At 46.7% G+C, this 20,240-nt stretch overlaps 2 protein-coding genes across 2 annotated transcripts; both read right to left on the reverse strand.

Annotated features, from left to right (window-relative positions):
• Positions 1–1,996: 1,996 nt before the first annotated feature.
• On the reverse strand, positions 1,997–7,996 carry LOC146395337 (WAP four-disulfide core domain protein 6A-like). Its single transcript, XM_085004035.1, has 4 exons — positions 7,804–7,996; positions 5,672–5,803; positions 3,012–3,179; positions 1,997–2,339 (listed from the first exon to the last, which is right to left on the reverse strand). Exons 1-4 carry the CDS (start codon positions 7,892–7,894, stop codon positions 2,317–2,319), a joined length of 414 nt encoding a protein of 137 aa, XP_084860161.1. The 5' UTR covers positions 7,895–7,996; the 3' UTR covers positions 1,997–2,316.
• Positions 7,997–12,495: 4,499 nt separating this feature from the next.
• LOC100738160 (eppin) lies at positions 12,496–18,240 on the reverse strand. Its single transcript, XM_085004266.1, has 4 exons — positions 18,055–18,240; positions 16,151–16,282; positions 13,353–13,520; positions 12,496–12,824 (listed from the first exon to the last, which is right to left on the reverse strand). Exons 1-4 carry the CDS (start codon positions 18,188–18,190, stop codon positions 12,811–12,813), a joined length of 450 nt encoding a protein of 149 aa, XP_084860392.1. The 5' UTR covers positions 18,191–18,240; the 3' UTR covers positions 12,496–12,810.
• Positions 18,241–20,240: the final 2,000 nt, after the last annotated feature.

The raw sequence follows: 20,240 nt of genomic DNA on the forward strand, positions 1-20,240 counted from the left end.
ACGTGGTTGCAGTCCCGTGTCTCCTGGGCTACCGTCATCCAAAGGCTCTCATGAGTTGGGAACTCAATCGGATGGATGCAAACTAGCCCTGGTTGTCAGGTAGAGCTTCTTTGGGGCTGCTGACCAGAGCACCTACACAGGCCTCCTTAGCATGTCTCAGACTGGTTGGTTCTCCCAGGTGGCAGCTGCACGAGCCCTTTCAGAGATGGGTCTACCACGAAGCTGATGAAGTTCAAGCGTCAAGGTCCCTCCCTTGAACAGGTCCCTTTTACGACTCTGGGCGAGGCCCAGGTAATATGTTCACATGATCAAATGCTTTGTATCCTTTGTAAATGTAAGATATTCTAACCGTAATCAAGCAGCCTCCCTTTCCCCTCCATCTTTCCCACTAACACACTTCTCCTGGATCAGAAGGTGTTGGAATGGCTGCTAGCATTCTTGGTAGTCCGCTAAAAGGAAGTTGAGTGGGGGAATCTGTTGAGTTTGGAGATAGCGGGATACAGTTAGGAAGTTCGCAGTTTTTCTACGTCATAAATCGCTGCCTTCTGTCCTGATGTAAGAACGGCTCTAAGCAATATTCCTACCACCCACTGGACCAGCTCTCTGATATCCTGACACTAAGGCATGGAGCTAGAAGTTGTGCTGTCATAGAATGTACCTGGCCCTAGAAGAGTATGGATAGTAGAGGAGAAACAAGGTTTGAAATTTATGGAGACAGAAAAATCATTCTGCAAAAAATTCTTTCAAATATCAGATGCATAAATTTATAAATAGAAAAACAGTTCTTAGGGAAGCCTGTTCAAACAGATGTTCTTTACTGGCAAGAATATATTCAGTAATTCAATATGTACAATTCTATTTTTTTTTTTTCTTTTTAGGGCCTCACTCATGGCATATAGAAGTTCCCAGGCTAGGGGTTGAGTTGGAGCTGCAGCTGCCAGCCTACGCCACAACACGGGATCCCCACCCCCGGAGCAAGGCCAGGATCGAACCCACATCCTCTTGGATACTAGTTGGGTTCTTAACCCACTGAGCCACAACAGGAACTCCCAATATGTACAATTTTAAATGTATCACGCATTTGTTTCTTTTTTGATGGATTTGTGCAAAAGAAAAATTATTAAAATCCCTGCATTTTTAGGACACAAACCTGTAGTAGAACTACAAATATCAAGTTTGGCTGTGCATTTATGCTTCCCAACCATAATCAAAATCAAACTATAATCATTATGTTGATCAACCATGTTGAATAAAAGGCTGAATTATCTTTCTTTCTTTCCTTTCTTTTTTTTTTTTTCTTTCTTTTCAGGGCTGCATCAGAGGCATGTGGAGGTTCCCAGGCTAGGGGTCCAATCAGAGCTACAGCTGCTAACCTACCACAGCCACAGCAACTCAGGATCCAAGCTGTGTCTGCGAACTATGCCGCAGCTCTTGGCAACGCCGGATCCTTAACCCACTGAGCAAGGCCAGAGGTCGAACCTGCCACCTCATGATTCCTAGCTGGATTCATTTTCACTGTGCCACGACGGGAACTCCCTGTAAGACTTTTTGATGACGGCCATTCTGACTAGTGTGAGGTGATACTTCGTTGTAGTTTTGATTTGCATTTCTCTAATAATTAGTGATGTTGAGCATATTTTCATGTGCTTTTTGGCTATCTGTCTGTCGTCTTTGAAGACGCGTCTATTTAGATCTTCTGCCCATTATTTGATGGGATTGTTTGTTTTTTGATATTGAGTTTCATGAGTTGTTGTGTATTTTGGAGCTGTATTCATTTTTTAAAGGAACCTGCTAACTCTATAAGCTTTAACCCATACAAAACCTGCATCTGCTCCAGTTCCACTCTTAAGCATCTTAGGACAACGGTGTCACCAGCGTTTTCAGTTTGTGAGATTTTTGAAGTCCTCTCTCCCTCTTTTAGCGTCGCCGGGAGACCCAATGACTTCTTGTTCTTGGCACAGAGGGCACAGATGTGCATCATTCAGACTCTGAGATCTCAGACCTCTCGGAACACTTTATTAGGAGAAACTGGAAGCTTCCGAAGGATAAACAGGGGCCCTGAAAGTTGAAAGGATAGGGTCACATACAGAGAAGGAGCCCAAGGGCAAAGGGCACTGTGTTTGAAGAGAAGCTGAGCTGGAGAAAAGGCAGTTGTCAGGAAATTGTGGCGGGGGAGGGGGGAGGTCCTTGGTGGGAACATCCAGGGTCTGGGCAGCTGAGGTTTGGCCAGCGGAAGCCAGGCTAGAGCATCAGTCAGGCACATCTGGAGAGATCCCTGGATTATGAGCCAAATCCTGGAGGTCGTGCCATCTCTCCTCATCCCAGCCAGCTAGATGTCTCTGCAAGAGAGCGGGACAGAAAATCATATCCGGGTGAGATGCTGGAGCCCTGCTCACTGTAGGGACCATATCTCGCAGTGAATGCTAAAAAGGAGATGGGACCATTTTTACATCTTTTCACACAGAGAGAAAACAGAAGTAGAGTGACTTTGGGGGCTCATAGAGGGATCACGTATTCTGGGTCTTCCAGTAGAGTCCCAGTTTGCGCCAGTTGTCCAAGGGCACTAATGAATGGCACTGCCTTTCACTTTAAAAGTGTCTTGGTTTGATCATAAAGCATGTGGTCATCCTGGCTATAATCACCCTTGAAAAAAAAAACTTGCTGATGAGGTTTGATGAGAAGGTGAGGCCTGGGGCGAGAGTGGCTGGTGCCTGATGCCCAGGGCTGGGCTGGCTCACTTCGTCTTCTTCTGACTTGGTCTCAGATACCCCATCACTTCTGCTTACTTTCTCTGCACCCCCAGTCATGGTCTCCAACATCCCTTTGACCACTGCTCCCCTCCCCCGCCTCCCCAAAACGTCCTCTACTTACTCCTCCGTGAGGTGCATGCGTACCTCCTAATTGGACTGGTTCCGTCAGCCCCAAGCCTGCCAAGCTTCTGGAATGGACCTGTCCATCAATACCCAGGGTGGTCCAGATGAGCAGGGGAGACTGGGGTCCCTGGAACTTACTTTTTTGGGAGCAGATATCCTTGCAGACATTTTCAGACTGGAAGTTGTTATTGTTCCCCTGGCAACCACCATAGATAAATCTGGAGCAAACCTTCTTTTCCTTATCATACCACCAGCGTGGAAGGTAGGCCAGGCAGGGGCCAGTCTTCTTTGGCAAACTGCACACGTCTGCAGGGAGATTAAAGGGCAGAGCTGTCTAGATGCCGGCCTCCCTCAAGAACATTCCAGGCCTGTGCAAAGGCATGAAGGAATGTGCTAAGGACGTGATATTTTCAGAGCATGATGTAGAAATCCTAACAGATAAGTTGGCACTGAGTGGTTGTAGGAGTATTTGCAATAAAAAAACCCCAAATATATCCTGAAGTTAAAGAATTTATTGAGCTACTCTTGTGCATAAATAGAACTCTTGCATATAAAGTTCTCTAGAAGCTCATAGTTTGAAGCACAAAACAATGCCACATCGATTAAAAGGACAGGCACTGTTCTTAGCTCTTGACATGTATTAACACATAATTTCACGAGCTAGGTCCTCTTATTGTCCTCATTTTGCACATGAGTTAACTGAGGCTCAGAGAGGCTGAGTAATTTCCCCAAGGTCACACACAAGGATGGTAAGGGATTTGAATGTAGATAATCTGCTGCTCTTAAGATCAAGACCAGACCTTTTCCTCTGGCTGGCAAGGCCCTGCCTTGTGGGAAAACCTTCTCCACCTACTCTAGCTTCATTTTTCTCATCTCTTACCACGCTCACGCTCATCTCTCTTCTCTGGCCTTTCTAGCCTAAGCATGGTTGTCTTCTCCCCCAGGACCTTTGCACATGCTGTTACCTGTGCCTTGAAAGCACTTTCCTCCAATTTTGTCCTATCCACCTTTCAGATCTTAAATCATGTCCTCCCCAGCTATACTAAGCAAGTAGAGCCCACCATGAGTGTCAGGGGCACCAGTAAATGTTTGTTGAATGAATGAATGAATAGTCTTTTTTTTTTTTTGGCTTTTTAGGGGCTGCATCCATGGCATATGGAGATTCCCAGGCTAGGGGTCCAATCAAAGCTACAGCTGCTGGCCTACACCACCGCCACAGCCACACCAGATCTGAGCCATGTCTGTGACTACACCACAGCTCACAGCAATGCCGGATCCTTAACCCACTGAGGGAGGCCAAGGATCGAACCCGCAACCTCATGGTTCCTAGTCGGATTCCTTAACCACTGCTCCATGACGGGAACTCCTGAATGAATAGTTCCTGATGCTCCTCTTTAGAGTTCAATAATATGGGCAGAGGAGCTCCTAAAAAATAATAATAATGATAATGTGGGCAGAGAAGAAAGAATGTAGGCAATCAAAGGTGGCTAGGGAAATGTCTGGGAGTTCTATAGACAGAGAAACCTAAAAAAAAGCCAGAAAATACAAACTATATACCAGCCTTTTTTTTAAATTTTTTAAATTAAAGTATATTTGATTTACCATGTTGTGCCAATTTCTGCTGTACAGCAAAGTGACCCAGTCATAGACATAGATATAGATATATAGATATATACATATTCCCTTTCTTTTTTCTTTATTTTTTATAGCTGCACCTATGGCAGATGAAGTTCCCAGGCTAGGAGCTGAATCAGAACTGCAGCTGAAGCCTATGCCACAGCAACAGCAACAGCCAATCTGAGCCATATGTGGACTTGCCCCACAGCTTGCAGCAACACTGGATATTTAACCCACTGAGCAAAGCCAGGAATCAAACCTGTGTCCTCACAGAGACTACATGGGGTCTTTAACTCACTGAGCCACAATGGAAATTACCCTTTTCTTTTCTTTTTTACATTTAAAAAATTAAAGTATAGCAAATTTACAATGTTGTGCCAATTTTGGCTGTACAGCAAAATGATTCAGATACACACACACACGTACACACACACATGCATTCTTTTTCCTATATTATCTCCCATCATGGTCTATCCCAAGAGATTGGATATAGTTCCCTGTGCTGTACAGCAGGACCTCATTGCTTATCCATTCTAAATGTAATAGTTTGCAGCTACCAACCCCAAACTCCCCGTCCATCCCACTCCCTCCCCTTCTCCCTTGGCAATCACAAGTCTGCTTTCTATGTCTGTGAGTCTGTTTCTGTTTTGTAGATAGGTTCACTTGTGCCATATTTTGGATTCCCCATATAAGTGATATCACATGGTATTTATATTTCTCTTTCTGACTTACTTCACTTAATATGTTAATCTCTAGTTGCATCTGTGTTGCTGCAAATGGCTTTATTTCATTCTTTTTTATGGCTGAGTAGTATTCCATTGATATACCTGTCTTCTATAGCTATCATATCACCTGACACCATGCTGGCATTCTATGAGACTTCAGTGGTTACTTGGCATATCAAAGGATCACAGAAGGGTAGCCATATGGTCTAATACCCATGTCTTTCTTACATGTGACAGGAATTAAGGCCCTTAAAGGAAAAACTGTGTTATGTGCATCCCATACCCAGAGGCAGAAATGAAATAAACATGTCTCCCGACACCCTCCCCAGCCTAGCACCCATAGGAGGTGTGTCGAGTAGAAGATACACCCAGGCTCTTGGTCAGACTCTGCCATGCAGGTGGCAGAAAGTGGAGGGAGAGATGTGGGCATAAGATAATTCAGGGGATTTGAGTTACCTTGTTTGATGTTTAAGCATTTCTTTCCACAGGCAAACTTGCAACAATTCATCTTATTTGGGCACTGTCTGTGCTTCGTACATTGGTCTCTTTCTTTCATTTCGCATCTTGCTCTGTTTGAGGGACACTTTTCTGAGGGAAGAAAACATATACTTCTCTGGAGCCTTGAAGGGACTGGAACCCTCCCTCCCCAGGCCCAAGGCACCGCTGCAGAAGTAGGGAAGTTTATTTTCACTTCACTGTCCCCAGAAGGTAGTGACCTTCAGGGGGCTCTGAATTTTCACAATGGGGCCTCCATCCCCACCCCCATGACAACGCACCATCAGATCCCAAGACCCACCACCCATAAGTTTCCAGCGAGAAAATGCTCTCCCCAGAACCACTCTAATCACTCCACCTTCCTGTATTTGGATGTTCCCTGGGTAGGGGCAAGGATGCTATAGTTTTCGGATCCAGAGTCAGATGGCTGGGTTGTTTTTTTTTTTTAAGCAGTTTTTTTTTGGGGGGGGGGCATCTCTTTAGGGCCATGAATGTGCCATATGGAAGTTTCCAGGCTAGGGGTTGAATCAGAGCTGCAGCTGCCAGCCTATAGCCATGCCAGATTTTAGCCATGTCTGTGACCTATGCCACAGCTCACAGCAACGCCAGATCTTAACCCACTGAGCGAGGCCAGGGATCAAACCCTCATCCTCGTGGATACCAGTTGGGTTCGTTACAGCTGGTACACGATGCGAACTCCAGATGACTGGGGTTTTGAATTCTGTGCAGTCCTTGGTATGGCAGGTACCACCTCTGAACCTTGACTCCCTCATCTGCCTATAGGGTTGTCTTGAGGATTCATGTGACAAAGCTTAAAAAGCCATTGTCAAGATCCTGGGACATAAGAATTATAATAATTAATATTGATGAAGTGCTTACTATGCAAATGTCCTTTTGTCCTTAGTCCTCATTACAACTCTCTGGGTCAGTCCAATCGATACTCACACTGCATAAACAGAGGCATCTGAAGCACAGGGAGATTATGTGAATTTGCCAAGTGCCCATGGCTACGAGGCAGTGGAGCAGGATTTGAACCTACGACGTTCCGTCCTGCCTGAGTGCTCAACTTAGCTGCTAGTAATGGGGGCCTTCAAGTGTCAACACTCCAGGGGAAGTTTAAAGACCATTCTTTTGGGGGAGTTCCCGTCGTGGCGCAGTGGTTAACGAATCCGACTAGGAACCATGAGGTTGCGGGTTCGGTCCCTGCCCTTGCTCAGTGGGTTAACGATCCGGCGTTGCCGTGAGCTGTGGTGTAGGTCGCAGACACAGCTCAGATCCCACGTTGCTGTGGCTCTGGCGTAGGCCGGTGGCTGCAGCTCAGATTAGACCCCTAGCCTGGGAACCTCCATATGCCACGGGAGTGGCCCCAAAAAAATAGCAAAAAGACAAAAAATAAAGACCATTCTTTTGGGAGTGCCAGTTGTGGTGCAGGGGAAAGGAATCAGACTAGTATCCATGAGGATGTGGGTTCAATCCCTGGCCTGGATCAGTGGGTTAAGGATCTGGCATTGCTGTGGCTGCTGCATAGGATGGCAGCTGCAACCCTGATTTGACCCCTGGCCTGGGAACTCCCATATGTGTGACCCTAAAAAGCCAAAAAAAAAAAAAAAAAAAAAAAGACCATCCTTTACCCTAAAGGCAAGGAGACCCTGTAGGTGTAGGTTATAGGTATGGGTGAGGGTGTGGAGTGACTTTGGAGGGCTGCAATGGGAAGGGCCACACTGGGAAGATTTGGAAGCTGATGAAGGTGGTGCCAGGGGAGTGGCCTCTCTATGGGAAAAGCCCGTAAGTTTCCCAGTTCCCTTAGTCTGTTTCAGGAGCTCCAGGACCAAGCCCTCTTAGGAAGACCTCCTGTCCTAATGATGGTGAGGAGTCCGTTGCCACAGACTCAGGATCCTGCATTCACCCAGGGTATCTTATCAGAAGGAAAGGGGCTGAGAACATCACTCCAACCATCTCTAGGATCTCAGACTGAGGTGGGGGAAATTATTATTATTATTATTTATTATTATTATTATTATTATTATTATTATTATTATCCTCCCAGCTAAGCCCCGTTTCTCCACTGACAGGACTGAGTTCCCCATACTTACTAACAATGAACGCCTCCACCAGCCCAGGTTCTTGAACACCCCCCAGGACGATGAGTGGTACCAGGATGAGCAGAAGTCCCGAGAACCCCATTTCAGGAGGGACTGGCCTGGCTGGTGACACTAAAACTAGGAACTCCTGCTCAGAAGCTCCTGCTTCTGAACTTTGGCTGCCCTGGCCTAGCCTGACACTCCAGGAACCACACATCACTGGAGACAAGCCAGCCACACCCCTCTGCTGGGGAACACCAAGTCCCAGAAGCCATCAGTGGGACAAGCTGACACCTTGGGCACCAAACCTAGGGAGGAGGGGCTCTTGATAGGCAGCTTCCCACCCTCAGCTCACTGAGGCGCTCCGGCTTTCTGGTCAACCAGGAAGAAGGGCAAAGGTTGGCAGGGGCTTCTAGATCCTCTTAGCAGAAGGGCACATTCAATTCCAGGGTCTTCTGTTTTCCGGAGCAGGGGGGAGAAGTTAAAGGCCAAGAGGATCCTTTGTCTAATTTTACTCTTCTCTCTCTCTCTCTCTTTTTTGGTTTTTAGGGCTGCACTTGCGGTATATGGAGGTTCCCAGGCTAGGGGTTGAATTGGAGCTGTAGGTGCCGGCCAATGCCACAGCCACAGCAACGCCAAATCTGAGCCAAATCTGTGACCTACACCACAGCTCACAGCAACATCAGATCCTTAACCCACTGAGGGAGGCCAGGGATCGAACCCACAACCTCATGGTTCCTAGTTGGGTTCATTTCCACTGTGCCACCACGGGAACTCCATAATTTTACTCTTCTCTTGATGTACTTATTTCTCTGTCTGTTTATTTTTCTCACACTGTTTTTTTCTTCTCTCTGCACCTTTCTTTTACTCTGCCCGTCCGTCTCTTTTCTGCGGGTCTCCCTCTGTCTGGTCTCTTTCCCCTTGCCCTTCATCTCCCTCTGTCTCTCTCTTCCTTCTCTTTGGGCGACCCCTTTTCTTTAAGCTTTGTCAAAGCGTAAGGATATTGCCATGAGAAGCACATGGGGAAGAAGATGGGTTCATCTGAGGTTGAACTAAATCTTCAGTTTAAGATTGTGGTGCTTTGCAATCAAGACAGAATGTTACAGTTGATGGAGAGTGTCCACCGTCAGCTGAAATTTGGAATAGGTGATGCAGGAGGGAAATAATAAATGTCAACAAACTATTTTATTTATTTATTTATTTATTTTTGTCTTTTTAGGGCTCCACCTGCGGCATATGGAGGTTCCCAGGCCTGCACCACAGCTCATGGCAACGTCATACCCTTTAACCCACTGAGAGAGGCCAGGGACCTTAACTTGCATCTTCATGGACATTAGTTGGGTTCTTAACCTCCTGAGCCACAATGGGAACTCCAAAATTAACAATTTTAAGGTAAAAGTTCAGTGGTTTTTTAGTCTCTTCATAAAATTGTGCAACCACCACCTTTATTAGTTCCAAAACATTTTCATCACCCCAAAAGGAAACCCTAGGAGTTCCCATCGTGGCTCAGTGGTTAACGAATCCGACTAGGAGCCATGAAGTTGCGGGTTCGACCCCTGGCCTCCCTCAGTCAGTTAAGGATCTGGCGTTGCTGTGAGCTTGTGGTGTAGGTCGCAGACACGGCTCGGATCCTGAGTTGCTGTGGCTCTGGTATAGGCCGGTGGCTACAGCTCCGATTGGACCCCTAGCCTGGGAACCTCTATATGCTGCTGGAAGAAGCCCTAGAAAAGACAAAAAGACAAAAAAAAAAAAAAAAAAAAAAAGGGAAACCCCATACCAGGAGTTCCTGGGTGGTCTAATGGTTAGGACTCAGCACTTTCGCTGCTGCAGCCCAGGTTCAATCCCTGGTCTGGGACCTGAGATCCCACCTCAAGCCACTTCATGCTGTGGCAAAAAAAAAAAGAGAGAGAGAGAGAAAAGAAAAAGAAAACCCCATTCCATTATCAGTCACTTTAGCCCCGCCCCTGGCCACCACTGTTCTACCTTTTTTTTTTTTTTTTTTTGGTCTTTTGTCTTTTTAGGGCCTCACCCACGGCATATGGAGGTTCCCAGGCTAGGAGTCCAATTGGAGCTGTAGCTGCCGGCCTACACCACAGCCACGGCAATGTCAGATCTGAGCTACACCACAGCTCATGGCAATGCCGGATCCTTAACCCACTGAGCGGGGCCAGGGATCGAACCCTCAACCTCATGGTTCCTAGTCAGATTCATTTCCACTGCACCATGACAGGAATGCAGGATTTACCTCTTCTGGATATTTCATGTAAATGGAATCCTACAGTATGTGACCTTTCCAGTGGTTTTCTCTCTCCTAGCAGAATGTTTTTGAGGTTCATCCACAGTGTAGCGTGTATTAGTGCTTCATTCTTCTTTAGGGTTGAATAATATCCAGTGCACGCTGATAGCTTCCCATAGCAAGGGTCAGAGTCTCTATTTCTCTGCTCTCAGCTTTCCTCTGGCTCCCAGGGAGCTTGCTCAGCTTGCATACAGAACAGTCTGGAAGAGGGAGGGATCTGACAACCCCATGCCTCCAGTAAGGGATGGGAATTGAAAAATAAGCACCTCAGCTTACCCATCACTGGATGAAGACAATTTGGAGGCGTGTACTTAGTGGTTCTTTAGAAGATCCCCAGCAGCTGGAGTTCCTGTTGTGGTTCAGTGGTTAACGAACTCGACAAACATCCACAAGGACACAGGTTCGATTCCTGGCCTTGCTCAGTGGGTCAATGCCGGTGGCCAGGGAGTGTATACTTTTCCCAAAGGAGAGGGACGGACATCAGCTTTTGCAATGGAGACAGCCTCTTTGTCCCTTCCTTGAGGGCACTGGACTGCTCAAATTTTATTGGCATAAGTGGTTGATTACATAGACAGCTTTTTACTACAGATTACATCATAGTGTTAAAAGTACATTGGTCAACTATTAGGCTTTGTTTTTTGATCACATGGTACAGTAGCAATACATCACATTCTAAAATCTTCAACTTAACTAAATTTAATGAGTACAATTCAAGGACAAACAGGTGCAGCATACGATGTGGGAAAGAGGAGACTCAGCACAAACCATCTCATGACCAGCCAATTCCACAAGCTGAAGAGGTTACAGACACAAAAATCTGGCATTTACGAATCTTGTTTTTAGACTAATGTATATCTTTAAGCGTTATGGCAGGAAGACAGTATGAGAAAACATAAATCAACTTAATCAGCTGCCGCTTAGAAGCTTCTAAAATCAAGGACAAAACTCACAACTGGGTTTCTTTTGATCAAGAATAACATATGCCTAACTTCTATGAACCTCATTAAAATCCTAACTCTAAAGTTTACTGTAACTAGTTAGTAGATAAACACTATGTTTTAATTAAGTTGGATATGAATAGGGAAAAGTCCTTCAGGATGAAATTCTTATTATACTATTGTTGTAATTTTGTTAAGTCACAAATCACCACAGGAAAATAAGGATGGAAAATAATAATAAGTAAATAATCAGGAAAGACTGAGGAAAACTGAATAGCAAGTGAATAACAGAAAAGACTAAGTCATCCATGGAACAATCCCCACTCAGCAACACAAAATGGAAATTATTTCCTGGGAAATTTAGTTTTCCACCCATGTCAGCGGGCGAGCCTTATTGTCTTCTGGGGCCTGTCCTCAGAATTGTGCCGTGCAGGCAGGCAGGCAGCCCCTTGTTTAGGAAGTTGCCCTCGGAACTGCACCGTTCAGGCAGGCCCCTTTTTCTGATTAGGAGCCTACCCTCAGAATTGCACCGTTCAGGCAAGCTACCTTCCTCGGCTCCTTGTATCTTCTCGGCTCCCCGCAGGTTAAGGATCTGGCATTGCTGTTAGGGGTGGCATAGGGCGCAGACACGGCTCAGATTCCAAGTTGCTCTGGCTCTGGCATAGGCCAGAGACTACCGCTCCAATTGGACCTCTAGCCTGGGAACTTCTATATGCCAGGGGTGCGGCCCTGAAAAAAAAAAGACAAGACAAAAAAAAAAAAAAAAAAAAAGGTCCCCAGTGGGATTAAGTTGCAGTTGCAGTTTCCCATGGTGGTAACCAATTCATAATCAACTCCTCTCTTCCTTGTAAGACTTTCCCCACTTCCCAACTTGTGTTTCTTGAAAAAATTCCCAAAGAAACTACTCTCGCCCATGCCCTTCTCCTGGTATTGGTTTCTAGGGGATCCAAACTAAAGCAATGCCCATGAACCCTTTTCTTTTCTTTTTCTTTTTTTTTTTTTTTTTTTTTTTTTTTTTTTTGTCTTTTTGCCTTTTCTTGGGCCGCTCTCGCGGCATATGGAGGTTCCCAGGCTAGGGATCCAATCCGAGCTGTAGCTATAGGCCTACACCACAGCCATAGCAACGCAGGATCCAAGCCGCCTCTGCAACCTACACCACAGCTCATGGCAACGCTGGATCCTTAACCCACTGAGCAAGGGCAGGGATCGAACCCGCAACCTCATGGTTCCTAGTCGGATTCGTTAACAACTGCGCCACGATGGGACTCCATGAACCCTTTTCTTTAAAGGCTCTTACGATGTTTTGAAGAAACAAAGGAGGATAATGACATCCTTGGAACTCTCAACTCTCAAGGTTCTGATTGTCTTCATTCCCTTTAGTGGTGTCACCAGAAACCTCAATGACTCTTTACTCTCTGCCAAGTGTAATGTACCAACAGGTGTGGATTATTCAGCCTCAGAAGCGCAAAACTAAACAGAGCACTTTATTGGGGAAAAAGAGGGAGCTATGCAGGTATTAAACAAGGGATTCTAGAAGTTAGGCATAAAGAAAAGAGGCATGAAGATGGGATCAAACCAGGATATACAGGATATTCTGTCTAAAAAGAGGCTGAGATGGAGGAAGTGAAGATTCAGATCCTGGGATTCAGTTTAGGGAAGAGTTGAGATCTTGGGATGCTGGGAGTGGACCGGAGGAAGCCAGCCTGGAGCATCTGTCAGGCCCATGGACAGAGTTTTGGATCATGAGCCAGATCCTGGTGGTTGTTCCAGTGTATTCTTATGCATTCAGGAGTTAGAGCCTGTTGAGAATGAAGAACAGGACCAGCTGAGCTTCTTGGGCTCAGCTCATCTTCAGAACCAGTCTGGAAGTTATGTTTGTACATCTTTCCACGGGGGATTAAAAGGAAGTGAGTCTGCTCTGGGGAGCTCCAGATCTCCTTAAAGAAAAATGGGATGTGGACGGGAGTGGATTGCTTGGAGAAGAGTTGCAAGAGGAAATTAATGGCCTGGAAGGGTGGTTGGTCAGCCTGTCCAACACCAGGCTGGATATCCTGTGACTTCCCTGAAGCTGGTCTCTGGGATTTCATCATGTCTGCATCCTCCCTCCACTTGTCATACTCACCAGCTTTGATTCACAACTGCGTCCCTTCCCAACCTCAGTTCCCAGAAAGCCACTGTCCAACCCTCTGCAAGACACCTTCTTCCCTCCTGATGGGAGTTGGTTCCCTCAAGGATGTAACCATCCCAGAAGGGACCAAGGGACACCAAGACCACCCCCCGCAGCACAACCCTGGCGAGGACAGGAGACTGGGGCCCCTGGGACTCACCTTTTTTGCGGCAGAACCTCTGGCACATGTCTTGGGATTGGAAGTTGTTATGGTTCCCTTTGCAGCCACCATAGATGAAGATGGAGCAGGTATTATTTGTCTTATCATACCACCAACGATGGAAAAAGGCAAGGCAGGGGCCAGGTTCTTTGGGCATGCTGCATATGTCTGCAGGGGGACCCCAAAGCTGAGAATTTAGAGTGCCCATATCAAAAAAGAAAAAGAAAAGAAAAAAAAAAAAAAGCAGCAGTTATTGTCCCCCGGCAACCATGACAGATGAAATTGAACAGGATCCTTTCATCTTTTCACACCTCGGGATCCCAGCTCCACTGATGTATCTACACACTTGCAGGGACACCCCAGAGTGGAGCTGGTCAGGTGTCTGCGTCCCCAGGGAACATCAGTCTCCCCCTGCCCTTCTGGTCACTGGACTCAACGTCTCCCCTGAGAGTGAGGAGGAGCCTTTGGTTTCACGGCTCTGCTCCTAATTCAGTATGTGCACGTTGACCTCCCACGTTACCTCTCTGGTCCTTGACTTCCCCTTCTGTAAAATGGGAAAGCAAAATCCCACCTTGTCTGTCCCACAAGGTGCCGGTAAGACCATCCTCATTCACGGCCGTCTAAGTTGTGAGCTCCTTGATTGTATCTGAAGGTACAGCTTCTAGGAGCGGTGACTACCGGAGAGTAGCTGCCCAATAAACACATCCTTATGGATAAAAGACCCGGCCAGGGGGTGGGGGCTGGAAAGTGACAAATTATAAGTCTCTTATCTTACCCACCAAACCATTCCAAGAAGAGAGGGTGGGATCAGAGTAAAGGGAAGGTCCCTGCGCGGAAGGCAGGGATAATTTTTCTGACGCTCATGCCCCCCTTTTTCCTGCAGTTGGCTTCGGTCCTGTTATGGGTTGAGTCCCCCTTCCCCACCAGGTCATCCGTTGAAGTCAACCCTCAGTGCCTTGGAATGGGACTCTACCAAGGGTCTTTTTTCCTTGCGCCATGCTCATCCTCACGCTTCCTCTCTGGCCTCCCTAAGCCCCAGCCTTGAGCCTTTATGCATGCTGTTCTCTGTGCCCAGAAAGCCCTTCCCCCCACTTTTCTCCCAAATTTGCTGCCCATCCTTCGGAACTCAACTCCAGGATCTGTGTTCTCAGAGAAACCTTCCTCAACCTCTCTGGTCAAATTCTACCGTGGTTTTCAGAGACAACCAACAAATATTTGTTGAGTAAACGAATAAAGAATATTTAGTAGGCTTCATAGACTCAGAGACAGAGAAAACAAACTTATGGCCACTAAAGGGGAAGGTGGGGGAGGGATAAATTAGGAATTTTGATGAACAGATACACATTACTATATATAAAATAGATAAACAACAAGGACCTACTGTGTAGCACATTTAGAACTATATTCAATATTTTTTCTTCCCCTTTTTTTGCCTTTTAAGGCCGCCCCCACAGCATATGGAAATTCCCAGGCTAGGGGTCAAATCAGAGCTGCAGCTGCTGGCCTATACCACAGCCACAGCAACGCCAGATCCTCAACCCACTGAGCAAGGCCAGGGACTGAACCCCCATCTTCATGGACACTAGTCAGTTTTATTGCCAGTGAGCCATGACAGGAACTCCCTATATTCAACATCTTATAATGACATATAATGGAAAAGAATCTGCAAAAGGATATATACATATATATACATACATATGTTCAAATATAAATCAACCATACTCTTTTTTTTAAAAGAATCTTTTATAGTCTTTTTGGAGCCCACAGAGATGGGCACGGAGTTATGATGGCATCAGCAACAGACAACCCCTCCGATCTGGAGTGGTAAGGGGAACTTGCCTGGTGCTAAGCTGGATGGGTGTAGACAGAGAGGCAGTCACTCTGGAACAAAAAGCTAGGAAATACAAGTCTGTTAATTATTACTTGTGGCAAAAATGTTGGTATGCGGTGGGCCAAAATTAGCCACCAGAAAATCACGAGTTGAAAGAAAGAAAGAGAAAGAAAGAAAGAAGGAAAGAAGGAAGGAAGGGAGGAAGGAAGGAAGGAAGGGGGAGAGAGAGAGAGAGAGAGAGAGAGAGAGAGAGAGAGAGAGAGAAAGAAAGAAAGAAAGAAAGAAAGAAAGAAAGAAAGAAAGAAAGAAAGAAAGAAAGAAAGAAAGAAAGAAAGAAAGAAAGAAAGAAAGAAAGAAAGAAAGAAAGAAAGAAAGAAAGAAAGAAAGAAAGAAAGAAAGAAAGAAAGAAAGAAAGAAAGAAAGGGAAAGAAACCTGTTATGGCTCAGCGGGTTACAAACCCAACTAGTAACCATAAGGATGCGGGTATGATCCCTCGCCTCACTCAGTGGGTTAAGAATCTGGCATGTGAACTGTGGTGTAGGTGGCAGAGGAGGCTCGGATCCCACGTTGCTGTGACTGTCATGTAGGCCGGCAGTTGCAGTTCTGATTCGACCCCTCGCCTGGAACTTCCATACACTGCAAGTGTGGCCTTAAAAATCGGAAAAAGAAAAAGAAAATCATAAGTGTGAAAAGGAACCAAGAGTCACTCTGATTCAATCCTACCCCTACATCTATCTTTTGTTTGAGGAAACTGAGGCTCACACAGAATGAAGATAATACTTAAGGTCATGTATCATATTGGATGCAGTGAGGAAGCTAAAATTTCAGGTTTCCCAAGTCCAGCCATCTTGCTCAGAGACCCACCCTTCGTGGACCAGGGACGATGTCAGCCCAGACGGGCAGACGTGAGGGTATGGCCGGGGGGGTAGGGGGGGAGGCTGGTTATTCCGAGGCTCTCAATATTACCTTGATGGAGTTTTAAACATTTCCGTCCACAGCTGAAGACACAACACTTCTCGCCGATCTGGCATTTTCTGTCCTTCGAACATTGGTCCCTTTCCCTGAATTCACAATTCTCTTGGACTCTGGGGCATCTCTCTAGGGAAAGGACTTGTAACCATGAGTCTTGGAGGTCGTGGCACCTACTCTTCCCCAGACCCGAGGCAGTTCTGGGGAGTCAGGGCAGTCGGCTTTCACTTTGCTCATCCTCAGGAGTGCTTTTCCTCAGGGACTTCCATGCATTTCCCAGCACTGCCCACACCACCCTCTCTCCTGAGCGCCCCTCCCTCTCAGCTCCTTCCCCTCGTCCCACCCTGTAGCCCCATCCCTCCTAAGGAAGGATTTCTCAACCTTGGCCCCAGTGGCATTCAGGCCAGATAATCATTTGATGGGAAGGGAGGGCTGTCCTGTGCATAGTAGGGGGTTAACAGCATCCCTGGCCTCTACCCCCTCGATGCCAGTAGCACACCCCAGTTATCACAACTAAAAAGGATTTCGGGCATTGAAAATGTCCCCTGGAAGGCAAAACCGTCCGTTGAAAGCCACCCGTCTAAGCCAATTGGGCCATTTTGGACTGGTTGAGGAGTCAGTGCTTTGGAGTTCCTCTGGGGGCGCTATTGCACAGCGATTGCTATTGCTTAGCCCAGACAGTTGGGTTTTTAAATTCTGATTCTTGGTGTACCCCGTACCCTCTCTGAACGATAGTTTCTTCATTTGTAAAAATCATTTTAGCCTTACAAGAGTGATGAGACAAACATCTCCTCAGAAAAGAAAATCATGGACTTGGAGAAGAGACCTGTGGTTGCCTGATGGGAGGGGGAGGGAGTGGGAGGGATCGGGAACTTGGGCTTATCAGACACAACCTAGAATAGATTTACAAGGAGATCCTGCTGAATAGCATTGAGAACTATGTCTAGATACTCATGTTGCAACAGAAGAAAGGGTGGGGGGAAAACTGTAATTGCAATGTATACATGTAAGGATAACCTGACCCCCTTGCTGTACAGTGGGAAAATAAAAAAAAAAAAAAAAAAAAAGAGTGATGAGACAAAGTGTGTAAAGATACAATCACAGTCGCTGACGCACAGTAATATTAACTAACAGTTGTTAAGTGTTGACCATAAGACAAGCATTCTTCTGAGCATTTTACATAGGTTGTCTCATTTCATCTCCGTAATTGCTCCATGAGATAAGTTCTCTCAACGTCTCCATTTTTCAGATGAGGAAACTGAGGCACATGGAATTTAGGTAATGTGCCTACTAAGTGGTGAAACCAGAATTTGGGCCTACTGAGTCTGACTCCAACACCCTCTCTTTAAATCCCACCATTCTGAATGTTCAGTGAATGGTAGCAATTATCATTATTACCTTACAGTCTTAGAATATCATTGTCTTAAGTGCAAAAGAACATCTAGATACTGTCTTTAGCCCAAAATCAAGGAACCGCTGGGGAGACAGGGATACTTTAGAGGACTACATTTGAAAGAACCAGGAGTAAAAGAGACGGGGTCCCAAGAAAGGGGGCTATTTTTGTTGTGGGAAGAGGGGGAGGTTCGCTTAGGCTTCCCAGAATCCCATAGCCCCTCCCAGAAATGCTAGATCCTGTGACTTCCCCCACCCCTGACCCCGCTCTGCCAAGAAAGACCTTCCACTTCAAAGGAGCTGCAAATAGGGATTGCCCCAAGTCTAGATTCTTGCATTCACAGAAGGGCTCTTCCACGGGGAAATGGGAAGAAATACCCCAAATATCTCCTTCCTCTCCCTCCCAGGGCCAGGGTAAGGTGGCGGGAAGCACCTCCAGTTGGAGGTGCTTTTTCCCCCCCAGCAATATCCCTTCTCTCCAGGGCAAGGGCTGGGGCCCCAGTACTTACTGGGAAAGGACCTGTCGGTCAGACCAGGTCCCTGGACAGTCACTAGAAGGATGGATAGCACCAGGATGCTCAAAAGCCCAGTAGACTCCATCCTGAAGGAAAGCTCTCCTGTCTGGTGGCTCCAGAACACAAACATGTCTGGCTGCCTTTGTCCAGCCTCGTCCTTCAACAGCCAGTATCTTGGATATACAAGCTGGCGTCAAGCCAGCCACCCCCTTTCTGATGAGAACGCCAAGTTCCTGAGATCATCCATGTGACTTGCTGGCATCTACAGCCCACAGCTCTGGGCAAGGGTCTCTTATGGGATGGCTCTTGATCCTCAGCCCCCTTGGCTGAGGTGGGACTTCTGGTCAACCAGGGGAAGTAGGCAAAGCGTATTTCAATTTCCAGGCCACTTTCGGAGTGAATGCCACCATCAGAGGTCCTCAGCATGATAACTTTGAGGGTTTGGAATGTCCTCATTCTCCATTCATTTTCTATTTTATCTGCACACTCACTGGCACACCCATTATTGTCTCTGATCAATGTGTGTATATTGATCTCTTGGTATCTCTGTTTCTGTGGGTCTCTCACGGTCTCTGTGTCTCTTATTCATGGTCTCTGTGTCTCTCTCTTTCTCCCTCTCCCATATTTGCACCCATCCTCATCTTGCTCTTTGGGTCACACATATTCTTTGACTAAGACCAAAGAGTAAAGGTGTTGCCACAGAGTGGGGTGGGGAGGAGGAAGCAGGCTGATGGCAGAGTTTCAGATAGTGTTTGTCAAGGTTGTATTGTTCTGAGAGCAGGAGAGGATGTCAGCGCTTAAGGGAGTGTCTCCCATCTGGTACAAACTCCCTGCTGTCTGAGGAGCAACTGTGAAGGGAGGAGACCCGCCTGAGAGACTCCGTAAAGGTCAATGACCCAGCAGAGTTGCTGATTTCTAACTGGGCTCGTGGAGGGGCTGTGGGAGAATCCTTCAAGCTGGAGGACCTAGCAGCTTTCCTCCAGCCACAGAATCCAGGACAGCAGCCAGTTAACCAGTCCTGGTAGAGGAAGCCCCTATGGGAATCTGCTGTGTAGGTCTCAGCCCGTGGATAGTGATGCTCTTGGCCAGGAATGCCTGAGGCCCTCAACACAGCCCATGTTTACTCATAGAGAGCCCCGCAGCCATTCCTTCCACCACCACAGGGGCCAGTGCGGTGGCTGGACCAGCCCTTGTGGTTCTGATGATGATGGCAGGACTCATCTCAGCCACACCATCAGGGAACAGTTGAGGAGAAAAACCACAGGCCCCAAATGGCAGCGCTTATGCCAAAGCCCATGATACCAAGCCTAGATTTAATACCTAACCTAACTGCAGTTTCGACCTTCGCCAGAAATAGAATACTAGTTAGCCAGTCTGGAATTCTCTGGTCAGCACCAATGAGGTCATCTGTCCCATGGGCCCTCTCCACCCCCCCCACCCCCCAAGAAGAGGCCATCTGCATGATAAGACCCTTGGTTCTCTCCCCTCCAAAAAAGATGGCTGGGGGCTAAAAATAATCCTTTCTTATCTTGGCTGATGGCTCCGGTGCCCCACTCTTTTTCCGATAAAACTCTTCCTTTTTATACGACTCCTCAGAGTGCCTTCTGATCCTTTGACGGATGCTGCCCAATTCATCGACCGCCTAATAAAGCCAATGCAGTCTTCAAATCTACTCAGTTGAATTTGGCTTTTTAACAGAACTTTGAAGAGCAAGATTAATTACTCACAAGTCCTGGAGTGTACTGGAGTGTACCAAGTCTAGATTTAATACCTAACCTAACTGCAGTTTCAAATCTTCGAAAGAGATTCGAGAGAGGGGAAGAAAGTGTGGACCTAGGGCTGTGCCTCTTCGTTTTTTCATGGCTGTACCCACAGCATATAGAAGTTCCCAGGCCAGGGGTTGAATCCAAGCCACAGCTATGGCAACGCAGGATCTTTATTAACCCACTGCACCAGGCCAGGAATCAAGCCTGCGCCTCCACGGCAACCCAAGCTGCTGCATTTGATTCTTAACCCACTGTGCTGCAGTGCAAACACCTCTGCCTTTATTAGGATCCAAGGTGAGGTCTCTAGGGCTCCTCCCGTTATTGGTGAGTTTATTTATTTATTTATTTTTGTCTTTTTAGGGGCATACCTGCGACATATGGAAGATCCTAGGCTAGGGGTCGAATCGGAGCTAC

The sequence above is a fragment of the Sus scrofa genome, chromosome 17 (genome assembly GCF_054392235.1).
Source record: "Sus scrofa isolate SSC_HxYL_T2T_F1_AM1 chromosome 17, Sscrofa_HxYL_maternal_Yorkshire_Landrace_v2.0, whole genome shotgun sequence".
NCBI lineage: Eukaryota > Metazoa > Chordata > Mammalia > Artiodactyla > Suidae > Sus > Sus scrofa.

Bases quoted from the DNA above. Each gene is read 5' to 3' on its own strand.
- LOC146395337 (XM_085004035.1), bottom strand. From the start codon at position 7,894: ATGGGGTTCTCGGGACTTCTGCTCATCCTGGTACCACTCATCGTCCTG. The intron at 5,804-7,803 runs GTAAGTATGGGG...TTCTTCCCTCAG, and splicing joins GGTGGAGGCGTTCATTGTTA to AAAAGTGTCCCTCAAACAGA. The intron at 2,340-3,011 runs GTAAGTTCCAGG...GCTCTCTTGCAG, and splicing joins GGATATCTGCTCCCAAAAAA to AGACATCTAGCTGGCTGGGA.
- LOC100738160 (XM_085004266.1), bottom strand. From the start codon at position 18,190: ATGTTTGTGTTCTGGAGCCACCAGACAGGAGAGCTTTCCTTCAGGATG. The intron at 16,283-18,054 runs GTAAGTACTGGG...TCCTTTCCCTAG, and splicing joins GACCGACAGGTCCTTTCCCA to AGAGATGCCCCAGAGTCCAA. The intron at 13,521-16,150 runs GTAATATTGAGA...GTCCCCCTGCAG, and splicing joins ATGTTTAAAACTCCATCAAG to ACATATGCAGCATGCCCAAA.